We start from the raw sequence: 21,520 nt of genomic DNA on the forward strand, positions 1-21,520 counted from the left end.
TTTTTAAATTTTATTTTTATTATTTTTTTTGAGATGAAGTCTCACTCTGTTGCCCAGGCTGGAGTGCAATGGCATGGTCTTGGCTCACTGCAACCTCCGCCTCCCAGGTTCAAGCAATTCTCTTGCCCCAGCCTCCTGAGTAGCTGAGAATACAGGTGTGTGCCACCATAACTGGCTAATTTTTGTATTTTTAGTAGAGACAGGGTTTCATCATGTTGGCCAGGCTGATCTTGAACTCCTGACCTCGTGATCTGCCCGCCTCGGCCTCCCAAAAGTGCTGGGATTACAGGCATGAGCCACCACGCCCAGCGTCCTTTTTTATATTTGTAAGAAAAAACAATATGTTGTATCAATTTTTGTTTTTTGAGACAAGGTCTCACTCTGTCACCCAGGCTGGTGTGCAGTGACACGATTTTAGCTGACTGCAACCTCCACCTCCTGGGTTCAAGAAATTTTCGTGCCTCAGCCTCCTGAGTAGCTGGAATTACAGATGCGCACCACCATGTCTGGCTAATTTTTAGTAGAGTCAGGGTTTCACCATGTTGGCTAGGCTGGTCTTGAGCTCCTGACCTTGTGATCTGCCCACCTCGCCCTCCCAAAGTGTTGGGATTACAGGCATGAGCCACTGTGCCTGGGCACCAGCCTCAATTTTGTTTATAAACTAAAGATAAAGCATCACATTTTTTTAGAATAGTATTTCATCATATTTTGAAACATGATATTCTTGTAACAGTCATAAAAATATGATGTTTAATATACTTTCTTACCCAAATCTGTAACTTTTTATTTCCAGCATATACAGGAGGAGATAAAAAATTTAGTCAAATTACAGACTAGTAGTGCTTCCTGTGAAGGAAATTCTTCAAACAAACAAGTATCTTCGGAAAGTCAAATGGGTTTTTTTTCTGAAAGCAGTGAGAGAAATGAATCTGTTATCCATTATCCTGAATCCACAGAACCTGAAATACAGCAAGAAATGTCCACGTCACAACCAGACTGCAATGTGGATAGTAGCTCAGTAAGCAGTGGATATGGCACCTTTTGTATCTCAGATTTAAATCCGTACAAATCTAAAGACCCTAGGGAGTTCATGGAGCACATAGATGTTCCCAAAGGACAGTATGTAGCACCTGCGGTGCCGGCCGATTCACTTGTAGATGGTGTGAAAAATAAGAGTTTTTATATACAGACTCCTGAAGAGTGCTGTGCGTCTTTAAAGGAAGATGTATCCATTTTTCCTGGTGAATTTGAACATAATTTTCTTGGTGAAAATAAGGTTTCTGAAGTATACAGTGGGAAAACAAATAGGTAAGTAGAATTTCCATCATTCGAAGGGAGTTTATTACATTTAGAATCTAGTAAATAAAGTTCCTTTTAATGGACTATAATAGAATGGGATGTATTTGAACATTTATCAGTTTGTTGCCTGTAGAAAATTGAAATAAACAAATCACACCACACTATATTCTAATGATACTGACTTTCTTCCCATCTCTAATGTTGTAAGACTGCTAAACTCTTAAGGTCGGAAACTTTGCCAGAAAATAGAAAAGATATTTTTAGCAGACAGGACTGTATCAATAGTGGAAGTTTTTCATACATGTTCATGTAATTTGAATAATTTTTTTTTTAAAGGTGGGGGTCTTGCTTTGTTGCTCAAGCTGGTGTGCAGTGGTGCGATCATAGCTCACTGTAACCTAGAATTCCTGGGCTCAAGTGATCCTCCTGAGTAGCTAGGACTATGAGTGCATGCTACGTTATCATGTCTAGCTGAAACCGAAAATTAGATACGGGGTCACCCAATTTTATGTTTTTTGTTTTATTTTTGAGATGGAGTCTTGCTCTGTCTCCCAGGCTGGAGTGTAGTGACGCAATCTCAGCTCACTGCAACCTCTGCCTCCCTGGTTCAAGTGATACTCCTGCCTTAAGCCTCCTGAGTAGCTGGGATTGTAGGTGCGGGCCACCACACCCGGCTAGTTTGTGTATTTTTAGTAGAGACATAGTTCCACTATGCTGGGCAGGCTGGTCTGTCTCCTGACCTCAGGTGATCTGCCCACCTCGGCCTCCCAAAGTGCTGGGATTACGGTGTAAGCCACTGCTCCTGGCCCCGATTTTATGTTTTTTATTTTCTTTTTTCTAGTCTGTATCCTGCTGAATGTTTTTGTTTGTTTCTTTTGTTTTGTTTTTATTTATTTATTTTTTAAGACAGAGTCTCACTCTGTCACTCAGGCTGGAGTGCAGTGGTACGATTGTAGCTCACTGCAACCTCTACCTCCCAGGTTGGTATGATTCTCCTGCCTCAGCCTCCTGAGTAGCTGGGACTACAGGCATGTACCACCACGTCCAGCTAATTTTTGTATTTTTAGTAGAGACCGGGTTTTGCCGTGTTGGCCAGGCTGGTCTCGGACTCCTGACCTCAAGTGATCTGCCCACCTAGGCCTCCCGAAGTGCTGGGATTATAGGCGTGAACCACTGTGCCCGACCTGAATGTTTGTTATGTATAAAAAGAATTTTTATAAATTTAGTGACATTTCATGACAAAGGAGGCTTTTTGGTAAACTGGCTGAATGTTTGTAAAACAATCCTTAAAAATTTCATAATTTTATCCCAAATTTTTAGTTTCATATCCCTGAATTGTGTCATCTAAAGCAACACAAATCTTATGTATGTTCAAGTATAATGATTGGTTTATGCCAACAAATACACTTTCATTGTAGAGATACATTTAGCACTTGGAAAGGCAAATGTAGTGGTTTTTGCTCTAGTCTATGGCTACAGATTTTGTGTATTATTATTATTATTTTTTTTCTTTTTTTTTTTTGAGACGGAGTCTCGCCCTGTCACCCAGGCTGGAGTGCAGTGGCCGGATCTCAGCTCACTGCAAGCTCCGCCTCCCGAGTTTACACCATGCTCCTGCCTCAGCCTCCCGAGTAGGTGGGACTACAGGCGCCCGCCACCACTCCCGGCTAGTTTTTTGTATTTTTTAGTAGAGACGGGATTTCACCGTGTTAGCCAGGATGGCAGGATGGTCTCGATCTCCTGATCTCGTGATCCGCCTGTCTCGGCCTCCCAAAGTGCTGGGATTACAGGCTTGAGCCACCACGCCTGGCCGACTTTGTGTATTATTAGTCACTGTTAGTCTTTTTTTTTTTTTTTTTTGAGATGGAGTCTCACTCTGTTGCCCAGGCTGGAGTACAGTGGTGTGATCTCGGCTCACTGCAAGCTCTGCCTCCCGGGTTCATGCCATTCTCTTGCCTCAGCCTCCTGAGTAGCTTTTAGTAGAGATGGGGTTTCACCATGTTAGCCAGAATGGTCTCGATCTCCTGACCTTGTGATCCACCCGCCTCGGCCTCCCAAAGTGCTGGGATTACAGACGTGAGCCATCGCGCCCGGCCAATCACTGTTAGTCTCTTTGTTTACTTTGCCTTTGATAATAAGAAATTGAAAAAGCGATGTAGGTGAATTAATAAAAATTCATTATCTTACCACTATTAGAAAAAACAGCTGGCTGGGCACAGTGGCTCACACTTGTAATCCCAGCACTTTAGGAGACTGAGACGTGTGGATCCCTTGAGCCCAGGAGTTCGAGATCGGCCTGGGCAACATGGCAAGACCCTGTCTCTACAAAAAAAAAAAATACAAAAATTAGCTGGATGTGGTGGTGCCCACCTGTGGTCCCAGCTACTCGGGAGGCTGAGGTGGGAGGATCACTTGAGCTGAGGAAGGTCAGGCTGCAGTGAGCTGTGATTGCACGACTGCCACTGCATTCTAACCTGGGTGTTAGAGAGGGTCTCTATTAAAAAAAAAAAAAGAGAAACAACTGAAAGCAACTGGTGGTTAGCTTTATATATGAAGTACAATATCTAAAGAAGTAATTTTGGAACCCAGTGTGGTGGCTCATGCCTGTCATCCCAGTACTTTGGGAGACTGAGGCAGGCAGAGGTCAGGAGTTTGAGACCAGTCTGGCCAACATGGTGAAACCCCATCTCTAGTAAAAATACAAAAATTAGCTGAGTGTGGTAGTACGTCTGTATTCCTACCTATTCAGGAGACTGAGGCACAAGAATTGCTTGAACCTAGGAGATGGAGGTTGCAGTGAGCTGAGATTGCGCCACTGTACTCCAGCCTGGGTGACACAGCAAGACTCTGTCTCAAAATCAAAAAAAAGTAATTTTGGTTTTCTCTTCTTAAATAGTAATGCTATAACATCATGGGCACAAAAACTGAAACAGAACCAACCAAAGAGAGCACATGTAGAAGATGGAGGTTCAAGATCTCAACAAGGAAATGCGCAAAACAAGAAGACACCAATTGAGAAAGTAGGTGAAAAATCACTCTCCCTGCGGGCTCCAGTACTGATGATTGTGTGGGTTTAGTACATGCTCATGAACAAAATTCTCATGCCCTTTCTTTTATATTGTTAATTTGTTCATTTATACATTTTTTTTTTTTTTTTTTTGAGATGGAGTTTCACTCTTGTGGCCCAGGCTAGAGTACAATGGCGTGATCTCGGCTCACTTCAACTTCCGCCTCCCTGGTTGAAGCGATTCTCCTGTCTCATCTCCCTGAGTACCTGGGATTACAGGCGTATGCCACCATGCCTGGCCAAGTTTTGTATTTTTAGTAGAGCCGGGGTTTCATCATGTTGGCCAGGCTGGTCTTGAACTCCTGACCTAAGGTGATCCACCCACTTTGGCCTCCCAAAGTGCAGGGATTACAGGCATGAGCCATCACGCCCAGCCCGTTTATATATCTTTCTTTTGGTGTTTCAGAGGATTAGAAATAATGATTTGCTGTAAGTGTTTCTTCTTTAGTAGGATGGAAATCAAGGCTAATAGAGGATAAAATATTATGAAAATGAATCATTTGCAAAGGTCCTATTTCTCTTTGTACTGCAAATGTTTACATTTAGGCAGAGAGTAACCCATTTAATTGTTTAAAATAAACTTTCTTTTTTTAATTTTAATTTTTAATTTTTTATTATTATTATTTTTTGAGACGGAGTCTTGCTCTGTCCCCCAGGCTGGAGTGCAGTGGCGCGATCTCGGCTCACTGCAAGCTCTGCCTCCCAGGTTCACGCCATTCTCCTGCCTCAGCCTCCCGAGTAGCTGGGATTACAGGCATGTGCCACCATGCCCAACTAATTTTTTTTTTTTTTTTTTTGAGACGGAGTCTCACTCTGTCCCAGGCTGGAGTGCAGTGGCATGATCTCGGCTCAGTGCAAGCTCCGCCTCCCGGGTTCATGCCATTCTCCTGCCTCAGCCTCCCAAGTAGCTGGGACTACAGGTGCCCACCACCGTGCCTGGCTAATTTTTTGTATATTTAGTAGAGATGGGATTTCACTGTGGTCTCGATCTCCTGACCTTGTGATTCTCCCGCCTCAGCCTCCCATAGTGCTGGGATTACAGGCGTGAGCCACCGCACCTGGCCCCCGATTGATTTTTTTGTATCTTTAGCAAAGACGGGGTTTCACCATGTTGGCCAGGCTGGTCTGGAACTCCTGATCTCAGGTGATCCGCCCGCCTCGGCCTCCCAAATGCTGGGATTACAGGCAGGAGCTACCAGTTAGTTCTATTTTAGAAAAGCCATTTAGCACTGTGTTCTGTTTTATAAAAGTAATTTAATAGTGAATTGGTAGGTCTATTTTAGAAAAGCCCTTTATTTTTTATTTATTTATTTATTTTTTGAAACGGAGTCTGGCTCTGTCGCCCAGGCTGGACTGCAGTGGCCGGATCTCAGCTCACTGCAAGCTCCGCCTCCTGGGTTTACGCCATTCTCCTGCCTCAGCCTCCCGAGTAGCTGGGACTACAGGCGCCCGCCACCTCGCCCGGCTAGTTTTTTGTATTTTTTAGTAGAGACGGGGTTTCACCGTATTAGCCAGGATGGTCTCGATCTCCTGACCTTGTGATCCGCCCGTCTCGGCCTCCCAAAGTGCTGGGATTACAGGCTTGAGCCACCGTGCCCGGCCTAGAAAAGCCCTTTAGTTTAGAACTGTGTTGGTAGTTCTATTCTGTTGACTCTCTGTGCCATCAAGGATGGTGTATCCTTGTTTGGTATGACAGCAGAAAAACATTTGGAGATGGGTAAAAATTGCTTTTTCTCGTTGGGATAGATTGGTATAAAGGGAGAATGTTTTCATACACAGTAGTTTCTTTTCTTCTGTTTTTTCTAAGATTACAGGTCTTCTTGTGCAGACTTCCGCTTCTGATAAACTTTGGCCTTGTGGTTATGTACTCTGTGGGTCCCCCGATGTTCTCGCTGTCCTTTGTGATTGTAGCTCAGTATATGCCATGTAGCCCCATGGTTCTGCCTTTGCTGCACATTAGACTCACCTGAGGAGATTTAAAACTCTGCTTCTCCTGGCTTCCAAGCCTAGGTGCTAACCTGTGTTTTGGGACTTTAATCAGGTGATGCTGATGTGCGGTAGATTCTAGGAGCCGCTGGTTAATTAGGCCACTGCCTAATTTTCCTTATATTCAGTGGAGAATCAGACCAGCTGCCCATGGTCTGGCCCTGCCTTTGAAATGCTCTTCTGCTCACATCTTCTACCTCTTGTGATCATAGGGCAGAAAGTGGAGGCAGTGATTCCCTCTGAGTCTTTCTTTGCTCAGCTCCTGGACAAGTTTTAGTTTTCCTTTTTTTGGGTAATTGAAATATTCGGTATTAAATTACTAGGGGAAATCAAGTTTCTTTGATATTTCTGAACGCTAAATGATTTTGAGCTCATGGTGGTTGTTGAATCAGAGACGCCCCCCGCCTCCTGAAATGCACTTCTTACGTGATTCTGGATTCACAAAAGTTAGAACTGGCCGGGTGTAGTGGCTCATGCCTGTAATCCCAGCACTTTGGGAGGCCGAGGCGGGCGGATCATGAGATCAGGAGATCGAGACCATCCTGGCTAACATGGTGAAACCCTGTCTCTACTAAAAATACAAAAACTTAGCTGGGCGTGTGGTGGGCGCCTATAATCCCAGCTGCTCGGGAGGCTGAGGCAGGAGAATGGTGTGAACCCAGGAGGTGGGGCTTGCAGTGAGCCGAGATCGCGCCACTGCACTCCACCCTGGGCGACAGAGCGAGACTCCGTCTCAAAAAAAAAAAAAAGTTAGAACTTTCCTCTTTATTTAGTTATTTTTCTTCTCTCATTGGTTTCAGTTTCAGTCTAAAGCAGAGAATGCTTGTTAACCGGATTCTCTTATCCAATTTTCTTTTTATAAAATGGTAGTTTATTTTGGGTAAATAGCACCTTTGAAGTAATTTTGAAATTGCGTGTTGTTTAGCAGAAGGATTTTCCAGGGCTTGAGTTGCTCTTTGTTTCCTTGGTCCTTTGTCTTGGACAGACTTGACTTTCCCCATTTCACAGGCCGAGGGGCTTCGGTGGTGGTTTTTCAGATGGGCTAATATGGTTACTAAAACTCATTAAGGTCCTTGTGCTAAGCTTAGGCCGGCTTCTTGGGCTAAGAGGGTTTATTTTTAGAAGGGCTTTTCATTGCACCCTACTTTTACTTTTAATTAAAAGCTGGGCCTGTTTTCTTCAGTGGATGCCTTGTTTCCCCAGAAGAGTACAGCAGGCGGCTCTGTAAGGTAAGCCCCTGCCAGCCCACTGTGTGTGTGCGGCAGCCGAGTGCACTGAATTTGCATCTCAGAATCCAGACGAGGACAAAATATTTTGCTTGGGATTGTTTGACTTGGACTTTTACTTTTCCAATCACCTTCTCGATTTTTTTTTTTTTTTTTTTTTGACGGAGTCTCGCTCTGTCGCCCAGGCTGGAGTACAGTGGGGCGATCTCGACAAGTTCCACCCCCCGGGTTTATGCCATTCTCTTGCCTCAGCCTCCCAAGTAGCTGGGACTACAGGCACCCACCACCACGACTGGCTAATTTTTTGTATTTTTAGTGGGGACGGGGTTTCACCCTGTTAGCCAGGATGGTCTCGATCTGCTGACCTTGTGATCTGCCCGCCTCAGCCTCCCAAAGTGTTGGGATTACAGACATGAGCCACCGCACCCGGCCTTCTCTTGGTCTCAAGTAGGGAGACAAATTGAAACAGGTGGAATTTCTTCCTTGATGAGAAAGAAAATAAGTGGTGCCTTATAAGACTGATGTGTTAATCCCCCTTCTTGGTAGGTAGTGTTATCTTAGTGTGATTTTACTTTGGCAGTGGGTTCATGGATGGTTACATACTCTTTACAGGAATTAAAAGTTTGATGAGGGACCTGATAAGATAAATTCCGATAGGAATATTCTCATCACATATCTCTGGAAACATTTCTTGTGACAGTGTCAGAGATGTTGTGAGGATTGATTTGCTCAGAATTTTTACTAGAATTGATAAGTAAGCAGGGACTAGTAACCAATTGTTTGTATATAGGAAGTAGTCTACTACTTAAGGCTCATATTATTGATTTATGATTTTTAGAGTTAATCTGATTTATTGCAATTATAATGATAAAATAAATTGTTAGAGCTTTTAAATTAATTTTTATACTAAATGACTTTAATTCTAGGCACCTCAAATTTGTTTTGGAAGTAAATGACAAATTATAAATACATTTTAGGTCTGAACTCACGAAATAATACCTGCCCCCATTTTTCTCCTTCCAGCTCCACAGAGAACCGAAATAAACTTTTGTAAATTACACAGGCAAAAAAAAAATATTTGACAGTGAATTCCTATTGGTTAGCATTCTTGTAACCATAGGGAAACCAGGCTTTTTTCTTTTTTTGTGACAGAGTCTTGCTCTGTTGCCCAGGCTAGAGTGCCGTGGTGCGATCTTGGCTCACTGTGACCTCTGCCTCCCGGGTTCAAGTGATTCTTGTGCCTCAGCCTCCAGAGTAGCTGGGCTTATAGGCACCCACTACTGTGCCCAGCTAATTTTTGTATTTTTAGTAGAGACGGGGGTTTCGTCATCTTGACCAGGCTGGTTTCGAACTTTTGACCTCGTGATCCACCCGCCTCAGCCTCCCAAAGTACTGGGATTACAGGCGTGAACCACCGCACCTGGCCTAGGCTTTCTTCTTTGTGAACCCTCTGAAGGTTTCTCTACACCTGGTTTGACGCCTGGCTCTTGTTCCTTGGGTCAGCAGATGGTGCCTAATGACTTTTAGCTGTCAACCAATAGTTTTCTTTCTTGTAGTCTGATTTTGCTGCTGCTACACATTCTCGTGCTTTTTACCTCAGTAAACCAGATGAAACTCCAAATGCTTGGATGTCTGATTCAGGAACAGGTATGATACTTAAATTTTTATTTTTTTAATCTAAGCTACACTCAGAGGAAGGTACTTAGTTTTTTAGAGCATTATTTTTAGAAAACAACTTGCCTACATTTCTCCTTATAGGATGATACTGTATAGTAGTATAGTTTTGTAAATATGTTATGTGTTGTGGTGTTCTCTGGTAGCAGCCTTACCTTTGTTTGTTTTGTTTTTTGAGACAGGGTCTCACTCTGTTGCCCAGGCTGGGGTGCAGTGGTGTGATCACAGCTCACTGCAGCCTCAACCTCCTGTGCTCAAGTGATCCTCCCACCTCAGCTTTCCAAGAATAGCTGGGACAACTGGCGGCACCACCATGCCCAGCTACGTTTTGTATTTTTTTGTAGAGACAGGGTTTCGCCGTGTTGCCTCAGCTGGTTGTGAACTCCTGGGTGTAAGCAATCCACCTGCCTCAGTTTCTCAAAGTGCTGGAATTACAGACTTCAGCCACCACATCCAGCCACCTTTCTTGTCTTAATTTATGTTATAAGAGCTGTAAAGACAATGAAGAAGTACTTTTGCAGTTGTTTTGAACAGCTATAAAAATTATCAACCTTTTTTGGGAAGTTCAAAATGAATTAAATTCAAACCCTCTGAGCCATCCTTTACAGTCCATGGTGAGCTTATTTCAATCTTAATTGCTTTATATACATACTTTTCTTTTCCCCCCATATCCCACATCCAATTCATCAGGATGAATTAGCTTTGCCTTACAAAACTTTCTAGAATCCCACCACTTCTCACCACCTCCACGGCTTCTAGCCTAAGAGTGGCCTCTCATCTATCACCTGGGTTGCTGCTGTCTTCTTAACCAGCCTCCCCACTTCCACTCTTGCACGCTTCAGTCTGTTCTCAACATAGTAAACAAAGTGATCCTCTGAAAAGTTCAGTCACATCATGTGACTCCTCCGCTCCAAACCCTGTTGTTCAGAGTCCTTACAGGGGCCCACAGGGCCTAACAACCTAGCCCTGTTACCTCTTTGACCTCACTTTATACTGAGTTGTTCCTCGAATTACAGTGGGGTTATGTCCTGATAAACTCACCATAAATTGAAAATATCATAAGTTGAAAATGGGCTGGGCACAGTGGCTCATGCCTGTAATCCCAGCACTTTGAGAGGCCAAGGTGTGAGGATTGCTTGAGGCCATGAGTTTGAGACCAGCTTGAGCAACAAGTTGAGACCCCATCTCTACAAAAGAGTTAAAACATTAGCCAGTGGTGGTGATGCACCTGTAGTGCTAGCTACTTGGAAAGCTGAGATGGGAAGATTGCTTGAGTCTGGGAGGTCAAGGCTGCAGTGAGCCATGATCACATCACTGCACTCCAGCCTGGGCAACACCAAGACCTCGTCTCAAGGAAAAAAAAAAATTGAAAATGCATTTAGTACACCTAGCTTATTAAACATCATAGCTTAGCCTAGTGTACATTAAATGTGCTCAGAACGCTTACATTAGCCTACAGTTGGGCAAAGTTATCTAACACAAAGTATTTTATAATAAAGTGTTGACTATTTCCTAAACTTTACTGAGAGTGAAAACAGAATGGTCATACAGGTACTCAAAGTATGGTTTCTACTGACTGCATATTGCTTTTGCACCATGATAAAGTAAAAAAAAAAAAAAAAAATGAGTCGAACCATTGTAGGTTGGTGATTGTACTCTGTCCCTTTCTTTCTTTCTTTTTTTTTTTTTTTTTGAGACAGAGTTTTGCTCTTGTTGCCTGGGCTGGAGTGTGATGGTGTGATCCCGGCTCACTGCAACCTCCACCTCCCAGGTTCAAGTAATTCTCCTGCCTCAGCCTTTAGCCTCCCAAGTAGCTGGGATTACAGGCACGCACCACCATGCCCAGTTAATTTTGTAGTTTTAGTAGAGATGGAGTTTGTCCATGTTGGTCAGGCTGGTCTTGAACTCCTGACCTCAGGCGATCTGCCTGCCTCAGCCTCCCAGAGTGCTGAGATTACAGGCATGAGCCACTGCTCCCGGCTGTGCTCTGTCTGTTTCTTTGATGAGAAGGGAGACTGTCTGCTCAAATGTCCCAGATATGTTTTAGGACTTTTGCATTGGCTGTTTTCTATACTTGAAATGTTCTTCCCCCTGTATGAGGGAGCTCCCTCATACATGGCTAAAATGGCTGATGACCTCTTAATTATCCTCTCAGTAGCCAACCCTGTTCACCTAATTCAAAACTAGTGCCTGCCTACCCCACACCCCACTACATATCCCCTTTATCCTGTTTTAAAATCTCATCAGAGTGCTTACCATCTATATACTGCATGATTTACTTACTTTTCTTATCTCACTCCTCCTGCCTCCCCAGCCTGGCACTATAGGTGCTCAATAAACATTTGAATTACTGAATTATTTACATTGATTCTATATGTCTATACTATTCACAAAGAAATTGTCAGCTGGGCATGGTGGCTCACACCTGTGATCCCAGCACTTTGGGAAGCCAAGGTGGGCAGATCACTTGACCTCAAGAGGTGGAGACCAGCCTGGGCAACATAGCAAAACTTCGTCTGTACACAAAATACAAAAATTAGCTGGGTGTGGTGGTGTGAGCTTATAGTCCCAGCTACTTGGGAGGCTGAAGGAGAATGATGGTTTGAGCTCAGGAGGTCGGGGCTGTAGTGAGCTGTGATTGCACCACTGTACTCCAGCCTGGGAGACAGATTGAGGCCCTGTCTCAAAAAAAAGAAAGAAAGAAAGAAAGAAATTGTCTATTTTAAAATATATTTTAAGGTTGGACCTGGTAGCTCACAACTATAATCCTAGCACTTTGGGAGGCCGAGGAGGGTGGATTGCTTGAGTTCTGGAGTTCGAGACCGGCCTGGGTAACATGACAAAATCCTGTCTCTAATGAAAGTACAAAAAAAATTTAGGAGGGCTTGGTGGTGTGTGCCTGTAGTCCCAGCTTCTTGTGGGGCTAAGGCAGGAGGATGTCTTGAACCTGGAAGGTTGAGACTCCAGTGAGCTGGACTGGGCGCAGTGGCCCATGGCTATAATCCCAGCACTTTGGGAGGCCGAGGCGGGAGAATCAGTTGAGATCAGGAGTTCAAGACCAGCCTGGCCAACATGTGAAGCCCCATCTCTACTAAAAATACAAAAATTAGTCTGGGCACGGTGGCTCACACCTGTTATCCCAGCACTTTGGGAGGCCTAGGTGGGCAGATCACTTGAGTCAGGAGTTTGAGACCAGTCTGGCCAAAATGGCAAAACCTTGTCTCTGCTAAAAATACAAAAATTAGCTGGGCGTGGTGGTGCATGCCTGTAACCTCAGCTACTCAGGAGGTTGAGGCAGGAGAATCACTTGAACCTGGGAGGCGGAGGTTGCAGTGAGCCGAACTCGCACCATTGTACTCCAGCCTGGGCAACAGAGGGAGACTGTCTCAAAAAAAAAAAAAAAAAAAGAAAAGAAAAAGAAAAAAAGAAAAAACAACCCAAAAATTAGCTGGTTGTGGTGGCGCAGCACACCTGTAATTCCAACTGCTCAGGAGGCTGAGGCAGGAGAATCGCTTGAACTCGGGAGGCGGAAGTTGCAATAAGCCGAGATCACTCCATTCCATCTTGGGCAACAGATCAAGACTCTGTCTCAAAAAAAGAGACCACAGTAGACTGAGATGGCACCACTGCACTCCAACCTGGGTGACAGAGTGAGACCCTTTCTCAAATAAAAAATAAAAAAAAATTTTATTATTATTTTAATTTTTTTTTGAGACAGGGTCTCACTTTGTCACTCAGGCTGGAGTACAGTGGCACTTTCTCAGCTCATTACAGCCTCTGTCTCCTGGGTTCAAGCGATTGTCATGCCTCAGCCTCCCAAGTAGCTGGGATTACAGTGTGTGCCACCACACCTGGCTGATTTTTGGATTTTTAGTAGAGATGGGGTTTCACCATGTTGGCCAGGCTGGTCTCAAACTCCTGACGTTAGGTAATCCTCCTGCCTCAGCTTCCCAAAGTGCTGGGATTACAGGTGTGAGCTACCGCGCCTGGCCAAAAATATATATTTTAAATTGTACCAACTCATCTTGACTTTTTATATTTCAGTTTTAAACATTCGCATCCAGTTAGGACTCTTATACATAATACAGAATTTAGATAACTTTTTTCCATCAAAATTCAAATTACTTTAACTCAAAATTAGTTTCTTCCCATATTTAATTTCCTTTAGATAGAAATGTTATTCTAGAAAGCATTTTTGTTTTTTCCTCACTCTTTTCTATTCTGTGTATTTGTGCACATCAGGATTGACTTACTGGAAACTAGAGGAAAAGGATATACACCACTCTTTGCCTGAAACTTTAGAGAAGACGTTTGTATCATTGTCTTCCACAGATGTGTCACCAAACCAGGTAATTTAAAAACCTGTGGGCTGGGCGCTGTGGCTCACGCCTTAATCCCAGCACTTTGGGAGGCTGAGGTGGGTGGATCATCTGAGGTCAGGAGTTCAAGACCAGCCTGGCTAACACGGTGAAACCCTGTTTGTACTAAAAATACAAAAAAATTAGCCAGATGTGTTGGCGCGCGCCTGTTAATCCCAGCTACTTGGGAGGCTGAGGCAGGAGAATCACTTGAACCTGGGAGGCGGAGGTTGTAGTGAACTGAGATTGTGCCATTGCACTCCAGGTTGGACAACAAGAGTAAAACTCCATCTCAAAGAAAGAAAAAATTGTGTGTGTTTGTGTTTTATAATTGTTACCAGGTACTCAAGTATAAATTTTATTTTTCAACTTCTAAAATACTGGAAAAAGTATGGGCTTTAGAATCATACTCACTTGTTTTCAAATTTAGTCTGTCATGTTTTCCTTATGTAATCTTAGCAGTGCTTCTTTTTTTTTTTTTTTTTTTTTTTTTGAGACGGAGTCTCGCTCTGTCGCCCGGCCTGGAGTGCAGTGGCCGGATCTCAGCTCACTGCAAACTCCGCCTCCCGGGTTTACGCCATTCTCCTGCCTCAGCCTCCCAAGTAGCTGGGACTACAGGCGTCAGCCACCTCGCCCGGCTAGCTTTTTGTATTTTTTTTAGTAGAGACGGGGTTTCACCGTGTTAGCCAGGATGGTCTCGAACTCCTGACCTCGTGATTCGCCCGTCTCGGCCTCCCAAAGTGCTGGGATTACAGGCTTGAGCCACCGCGCCCGGCCAGCAGTGCTTCTTAAAAGTGGAATTGAAGGCTGGGTGCCATGACTGAAGCCTGTAATCCCAGCACTTTGGTAAGCCAAGGCAGGCGGATCACCTGAGGTTGGGAGTTCAAGACCAGCCTGGTCAACATGATGAAACCTTATCTCTACTAAAAATACAAAAATTAGCTGGACGTGGTGGCATGTACTTGTAAACCCAGCTACTCAGGTGGCTGAGGCAGGAGAATCACTTGAACCCAGGAGGTGGAGATTGCAGTGAGCCAAGGTGGTGCCACTGCACTCTAGCCTGGGTGACAGAGCGAGACTCCGTCTCAGCAAAAACAACAACAGAAAAAAGTGGAATTAAAAATTTCATATGTACATATCTCACCTTTGTATTTTTTCTTTTTTTTTCTTTGAGACGGAATCTTGCTCTGTCGCCCAGGCTGGAGTGTAGTGGTGTGATCTCTGCTCACTGCAACCTCTGCCTCCCAGGTTCAAGCGATTCTCCTGCCTCAACCTCCTGAGTAGCTGGGATTACAGGCACGTGTCATTATGCCCAGCTGAGTTTTGTATTTGTGTAGAGACGGGATTTCACCATGTTGGCCAGGCTGCTCTCAAAACTCCTGACCTCAGGTGATCTGCCCGCCTTGGCCTCCCAAAGTGCTGGGATTACAGGCGTGAGCTACTGCACCCAGCCTCCTGTATTTTGATCAGGTAATGAAGGAGTAGCTGGGGAAAAGGAGAGATACTATTAAACTAACCAAGAGACATAAAAATGTATGACATGTACAGACAGACGGGGCAATGTACTTGTAAGCATCAGAGTCTCAGTGACAGAAACTGTCTGAAAGGACAGTTCTATACTGCATGAAAGGAACAAAAAGACACAGGTCAACACAGAGAAATGAAGTACGAGGCAGGTAAGATTGTAGGGGGCAAGGCAGGCTTAGTAGGCTTTGCAGTTGCAGGGTTCATTCACAGTGTTAACTTGATCTTGAACATCAGTAAGTGGATCCTGCATTATGTTGACTGTATAGTATTGTTAACTTCAACGTTTCCCATTTCATGTTCTACCAAGAAACATTTATAAATTAGACTGATACAATGCTTTTTTTTTTTTTTTACCGCTTTAGAATTTATATATTGTTCTCATGGAAAGAGTCTTTAGACTTAAACATAGATTTTATTATGTATCAGTAACTTTTTGTTTTTTTTTAATAGAGATGGGATTTTTGCTGTGTTGCCTAGGTTGGTCTCAAACTCCTAGGCTCAAGTGATTCCCCTGCTGACAAGTCTAATTGCTTTATTCTATTTATTTTATTATTTTATTTTATTTTTATATATATTTTATTTTTTATTTTTAAAATTTATTAATTTTTTTTTTGAAACGGAGTCTTGCTCTGTCACCAGGCTGGAGTGCAGTGGTGTGATCTCGGCTCACTGCAACCTCCACCTCCTGGGTTCAAGCGATTCTCCTGCCTTAGCCTTCTAAGTAGCTGGGACGCTACTGCCATGCCCAGCTAATTTTTTTCTGTTTTTAGTAGAGACAAGGTTCCATCATGTTGGCCAGGATGGTCTCGAGCTCCTGACCTTGTGACTCACCTGCCTCAGCCTCCCAAAGTGCCGGGATTACAGATGTGAGCCACTGTGCCTGGCTTATTATATAACCCTTATGCATACTTTAAAAAGGAAGACATGGCCGGGCGTAGTGGCTCAAGCCTGTAATCCCAGCACTTTGGGAGGCCGAGACGGGTGGATCACGAGGTCAGGAGATCGAGACCATCCTGGCTAACGCGGTGAAACCCCGTCTCTACTAAAAAATACAAAAAACTAGCTGGGCGAGGTGGCGGGCGCCTGTAGTCCCAGCTACTCCGGAGGCTGAGGCAGGAGAATGGCGTAAACCCAGGAGGCGGAGTTTGCAGTGAGCTGAGATCCGGCCACTGCACTCCAGCCTGGGCGGCAGAGCGAGACTCTGTCTCAAAAAAAAATAAATAAAAATAAACAAATAAATAACTAAATAAATAAAAAGGAAGACATAAGTGAAATGAAAGTGGCTAAAATTCTTTCCTTCTCAGAGGGTTATCTCTTCTCTTCTGTTTCTCTCTTTCTCTCTTTCTTCACGGTCTCACTCTGTTGCCCAGGCTGGAGTATAGCAGCTTGATCATAAATCAATGCAGACTCAACCTCCTGGGCTCAGGCGATCGTCTTGCCTCAGTCTCCTGTGTAGCTGATACTACAGTCATGTGTAACCACACTGGCTCTTTTTTTTTTTTTTTTTTTTTTAGTAGAGGCAAAGTCTCTCTATGTTGCCCAGGCTGGTCTCTTGAACTCCTGGACTCAAGCAATCCTCCTGCCTCAGCCTCCCAAAGTGCTGGGACAAGAGCATCAGTGATTCTGCATTTCTTTTTTTTTTTTTTTTTGAGACGGAGTCTCCCTCTGTAGCCCAGTCTGGAGTGCAGTGGCCAGATCTCAGCTCACTGCAAGCTCCGCCTCCCAGGTTTACACCATTCTCCTGCCTCAGCCTCCTGAGTAGCTGGGATTACAGGCGCCTGCCACCTCGCCCGGCTAGTTTTTTGTATTTTTAGTAGAGACGGGGTTTCACCGTGTTAGCCAGGACGGTCTCGATCTCCTGACCTGGTAATCCGCTCGTCTTGGCCTCCCAAAGTGCTGGGACTACAGGCTTGAGCCACCGCGCCCGGCCTATTCTGCATTTCTTTAAAAAGAATGGAAAGGCCTTTCTGCTTTTTACCTGGCTTAGTAGCATGTAGAACTAGCCTGCTTTGGACTCCCATGTGGAATATGTTGCTAAACATGTCTGATTCACCCTTCTCTTAAATATTGGTCCTCAGGAGCTTCATTGTAGTGTGTCGGTTTGTCTTCCAAGCTGCTGATACCTATTTGGCCAATTCTGAGCTCATAAGCAGGGAATGACAGTCTATCACAACCACAACTTGGCCCAAAGCAATTATAAGATGCCATTAATTACAAGAGTCATCCCTACTTTAGAGATGTTAACGTGACAGGAACAAAAGTGGTGAAAAGTAGTACTTTTCTGTTCCCATGAGCTTTGAATAGAATAACCCCAACTATTCCCCCAGGCCACCAGGCTGTGGCCATAGCCAGAGTAATCCACTTTTCACAGGCTTCAGGTCTTGAAAAGGCTTCTTTAGGTTGTTGGCATGTAAGGAATGAATTCTACAGCAGGATTATGGGAATTGTGGTACTTTTTTGAGGCAGAATCTCTCTCTGTTTCATAGGCTGGAATGCAGTGGTGTGATCTCGGCTCACTGCATCCTCTGCCTCCTGGGTTCAAGCGATTCTCTTGCTTCAACCTCCCAAGTAGCTGGGATTACAGGCACGTGCTGCCACGCCTGGCTAATTTTTGTGTTTTTAGTAGAGATGAGGTTTCACTATATTGGCCAGGCTGGTGTCAAACTTCTGACCTCAAGTGATCCACCCGCCTTGGCCTCCCAAAGTGCTAGAATTACAGGCGTGAGCCACCACAGTGTATTTTAAAGGTTTAGATGTAACAAATTAATGCCTTCAATGCACACACTCACAAGGCAGTTACAAGGTTTTAAAAATATATATTTGTGGTGCTCTGCAGCCTATATAGGGTCTAGAAATGGGACATACATTTAAAGCTACATGATTAATGTTCTTTCAGTGTTTTCAGTGTATCTATTGTTGAATCTGTAATCTCATTTGTGACAATGTTCACAGTTTAAATTTGAGGCCCAAGGTTAATTGGTTCTCCTCTCACACCCTATAATATGTCCCACCTTGAAATAATTTAAGCCCAAAGTTTTAATGTTTAGAGCCTAGACCTCTCTGCAACAGTTTTAGTGTAGTGAAGCCCTGATTTCAGTTTTTCGAAATTAGGGTCCTATCTTCTGTTTTTTGAGACAGCGTCTTGGTCTGTTGTCCAGGCTAGAGTGAAGGAGTGCAGGGGCATGATCCTGGCTCACTGCAACCTCTGCCTCCTGGGTTCAAGTGATCGTCCCATTTCAGTCTCCTGTGTCACTGGGATTACAGGCCTGTGCCACCACTCCAAACTATTTTTTGTATTTTTAGTAGAGACAGGGTTTCACCATATCAGCCAGACTGGTCTCGAACTCCCGACCTCAGGCGATCTACCTGCCTCAGCCTCCCAAAGTGCTGGGATTACAGGCGTGAGCCACCATGTCTAGCCTAGGGTCATATCTTCTTATTTTACTGATGAATAAAGGGACTTATTTTCACTTGATCTTAGCCAAAAGGCTGAGAAGTGATGGGGGGTACTTATTTTCATTGGGTCACTTTGTGACACCTAGTTTTGGTTGGCCAACTCTTTAAACAAACATGCTTGTAACTACATAGATAAGGAACTCCACCTCTTGGTGCATTTTACTTCAGGCATATGAAATTAATTTGGCCAAAAGTTTTCTCATCCTTCTGTTATTCATTATGAAGTATTTTCTTTTCTTTTTTTCCTTTTTTGTTTTCTTTTTTTTTGAGACGGAGTCTCACTCTGTCGCCCAGGCTGGATGGAGTGCAGTGGCGCGATCTTGGCTCACTGCAAGCTCCGCTTCCCAGGTTCACGCCACTCTCCTGCCTCATCCTCCCAAGTAGCTGGGACTACAGGCACTCACCACCACGCCCGGCTAATGTTTTGTATTTTTAGTAGAGATGGGGTTTCACCGTGTTAGCCAGGATGATCTCGATCTCTTGACCTTGTGATCTGCCCACCTCAGCCTCCCAAAGTGCTGGGATTACAGGCATGAGCCACCACACCTGGCCTTCTTTTTTTTTGAGACTGAGTTTCGCTCTTGTTGCCCAGGCTGGAGTGCAATGGCGTGATCTCGGCTCACCGCACCCTCCACCTTCCAGGTTCAAGCGATTCTCCTGCCTCAGCCTCCCTTGTAGCTGGGATTACAGTCATGCGCCACCTTGCCTGGCTAATTTTGTATTTTTGGTAGAGATGGGGTTTCTCCATGTTGGCCAGGCTGATCACCTCAAGTGATCGCCCGCCCTGGCCTCCTGAAGTGCTGGGATTACAGGCATGAGCCACCGTGCCCAGCCTATGAAGTATTTTCTTACCTCAAAACTTGGTTATTGGCTAGGCGTGGTGGCTCATGCCTGTAATTCCAGCACTTTGGGAAGCTAAGGTGGGAGGATTGCTTGAGCTCAGGAGTTTGAGACTAGCCTGGGCAACATGGCAAGACCCTGTCTCTACAAAAAAAAAATACAAAAATTAGCTGGATGTGGTGGCGCACTTGTGTAGTCCTAGCAACTTAGGAGGCTGAGGCAGGAAGATCACCTTAGCCTGCAAAATTGAGGCTGCAGTGAACCGTGATCACACCACTGCACTCCAGCCTGGGTAACAGAGTGAGACCCTTTGTCAAAGAAACCCAAAAAATTGGCTCTTATTTTGAGTGGGAGAACTACTAAGAATTTCATTATTTGGAAGTATTCATAAGCTGCTAAATAATTAACATTCACATTATCCCCTTAGTGTCTTAAATAGTTAGGAGATCCAAACATCTTTCCATTCTGAGGTAGACTCATCATACTAGGTAATGACTTCCAAGCTTGTGTTACAAATCTGACAGTCTCCATTTTCACTTTGCTTAAAGTCTTTCAAAAATCTTTTTATGGTGCTTATTTTGATATCATTAATTTGTTTCATTATTGATAACACCATTTAATTTTGTTTCGTATCTTTAAGTCTAATACTAGTAATGAGATGAAGCTACCGTCACTGAAGGATATTTATTATAAAAAACAAAGGGAAAACAAGCAGTTACCTGAGAGGAATCTCACTTCTGCTTCCAACCCAAATCATCCACCAGAGGTAAAGTTGTCCACATTCTGCCGAGTGAACATGAACAATGCTTCCTGACTCTAACTTTTACCTCAAGCTTCATTTTCCCTAGGAGATCTAAAACCTACTCACTTGAAAACAAGCAAAACAAAGCTGAGTTCTGAGGGTAAGACTTCCTTGTTGTCTTGTTTCTAGGTCCTGACTCTAGATCCTACGTTACACATGAAGCCAAAGCAGCAGATTTCAGGGATTCAACCGCATGGCCTTCCGAATGCCCTTGATGACAGAATATCCTTTTCCCCGGACTCTGTTCTAGAGCCTAGTATGTCTAGTCCCTCTGACATAGACTCATTTTCACAAGCAAGTAATGTCACTTCTCAGTTACCTGGATTTCCAAAATATCCCTCACACACAAAAGCTTCTCCGGTGGACTCTTGGAAAAATCAGACATTCCAAAACGAAAGTAGGACCAGTTCCACGTTTCCGTCAGTATATACCATTACTAGTAATGATATCTCGGTCAACACTGTAGATGAAGAAAACACTGTCATGGTCGCTTCGGCCTCAGTCAGTCAGTCCCAGCTTCCAGGTACAGCCAACAGTGTCCCAGAATGCATTTCATTGACTTCCTTGGAAGATCCTGTGATATTGTCTAAGTATGTATTTCAGTGAATGGCTTGTAATGTTAATAGCTTTTCTGTGATGTCTGATTGAAAATGATCTTTATTGAACTTAAGTATTGCATAAATTCTTAGAGATTTAGCATTTTTAAGGTGGAGCATATAAAAACTCTTTCACTTGATTGTCAACTTTTTGTGTATTAATCTATATATTTTGTAGCAAAGGAAATATGCTGTATTTTTGCCCATGAGAATCATTGTGTTCTTAGTTTCTCTTGTGGATGGAGACTGAGGATAGCTTTCCTAATATGTATTTTTTATTCTCAACGAATAAGGATTAGGCAGAACCTGAAGGAAAAGCATGCTCGACACATCGCGGATCTTCGAGCTTATTATGAATCAGAAATAAATAGTTTGAAACAGAAGTTGGAGGCAAAAGAAATCTCTGCAGTTGAAGATTGGAAGATAACCAATCAAATTCTTATGGACAGGTAAAATTTATAATTTAGCTGTGAAGTTTTCTCCACCTTGGATGTGTTATTTTCACAGAAGTATAATGTGAGAAAACACATTGAAAACATGTACTTTGGATTTGAAATTTTAACAGTCATGTTTGCCTAAGTATTTTTGAAGCTATGAACCCCCCTCTTATAATACACTAATAACTGACATGGAGCCATTTGTTTCACATGGGCAAAATGCTGAAACAGTTTAGTGAATTTTGTATATGC

General features: G+C 43.8%; 1 protein-coding gene across 12 annotated transcripts in view; it reads left to right on the top strand.

Moving 5' to 3' along the window:
- MPHOSPH9 (M-phase phosphoprotein 9) overlaps window positions 1-21,520 on the top strand; it is an 82,655-nt gene that overhangs the window by 12,368 nt on the left and 48,767 nt on the right. For 10 of the 12 annotated variants that reach the window (XR_004439513.1, XR_004439514.1, XM_033220234.1 and 7 more), the window contains 7 exons: window positions 794-1,308; window positions 4,196-4,319; window positions 9,135-9,225; window positions 13,495-13,601; window positions 20,074-20,199; window positions 20,365-20,825; window positions 21,125-21,280. Coding sequence is in view for 9 of the 12 variants with exons in the window: in XM_033220227.1 (XP_033076118.1) it covers window positions 794-1,308; window positions 4,196-4,319; window positions 9,135-9,225; window positions 13,495-13,601; window positions 20,074-20,199; window positions 20,365-20,825; window positions 21,125-21,280 (1,580 nt within the window). In the remaining 3 variants the exon portion in view is untranslated. The remainder of the gene's footprint in view (window positions 1-793; window positions 1,309-4,195; window positions 4,320-9,134; window positions 9,226-13,494; window positions 13,602-20,073; window positions 20,200-20,364; window positions 20,826-21,124; window positions 21,281-21,520) is intronic. The other 2 variants (XR_004439515.1, XM_033220231.1) reach the window with 1 other exon arrangement.

The sequence above is a fragment of the Trachypithecus francoisi genome, unplaced genomic scaffold, assembly GCF_009764315.1.
Source record: "Trachypithecus francoisi isolate TF-2019V2 unplaced genomic scaffold, Tfra_2.0 Lachesis_group11, whole genome shotgun sequence".
NCBI classification, from domain to species: Eukaryota; Metazoa; Chordata; class Mammalia; order Primates; family Cercopithecidae; genus Trachypithecus; species Trachypithecus francoisi.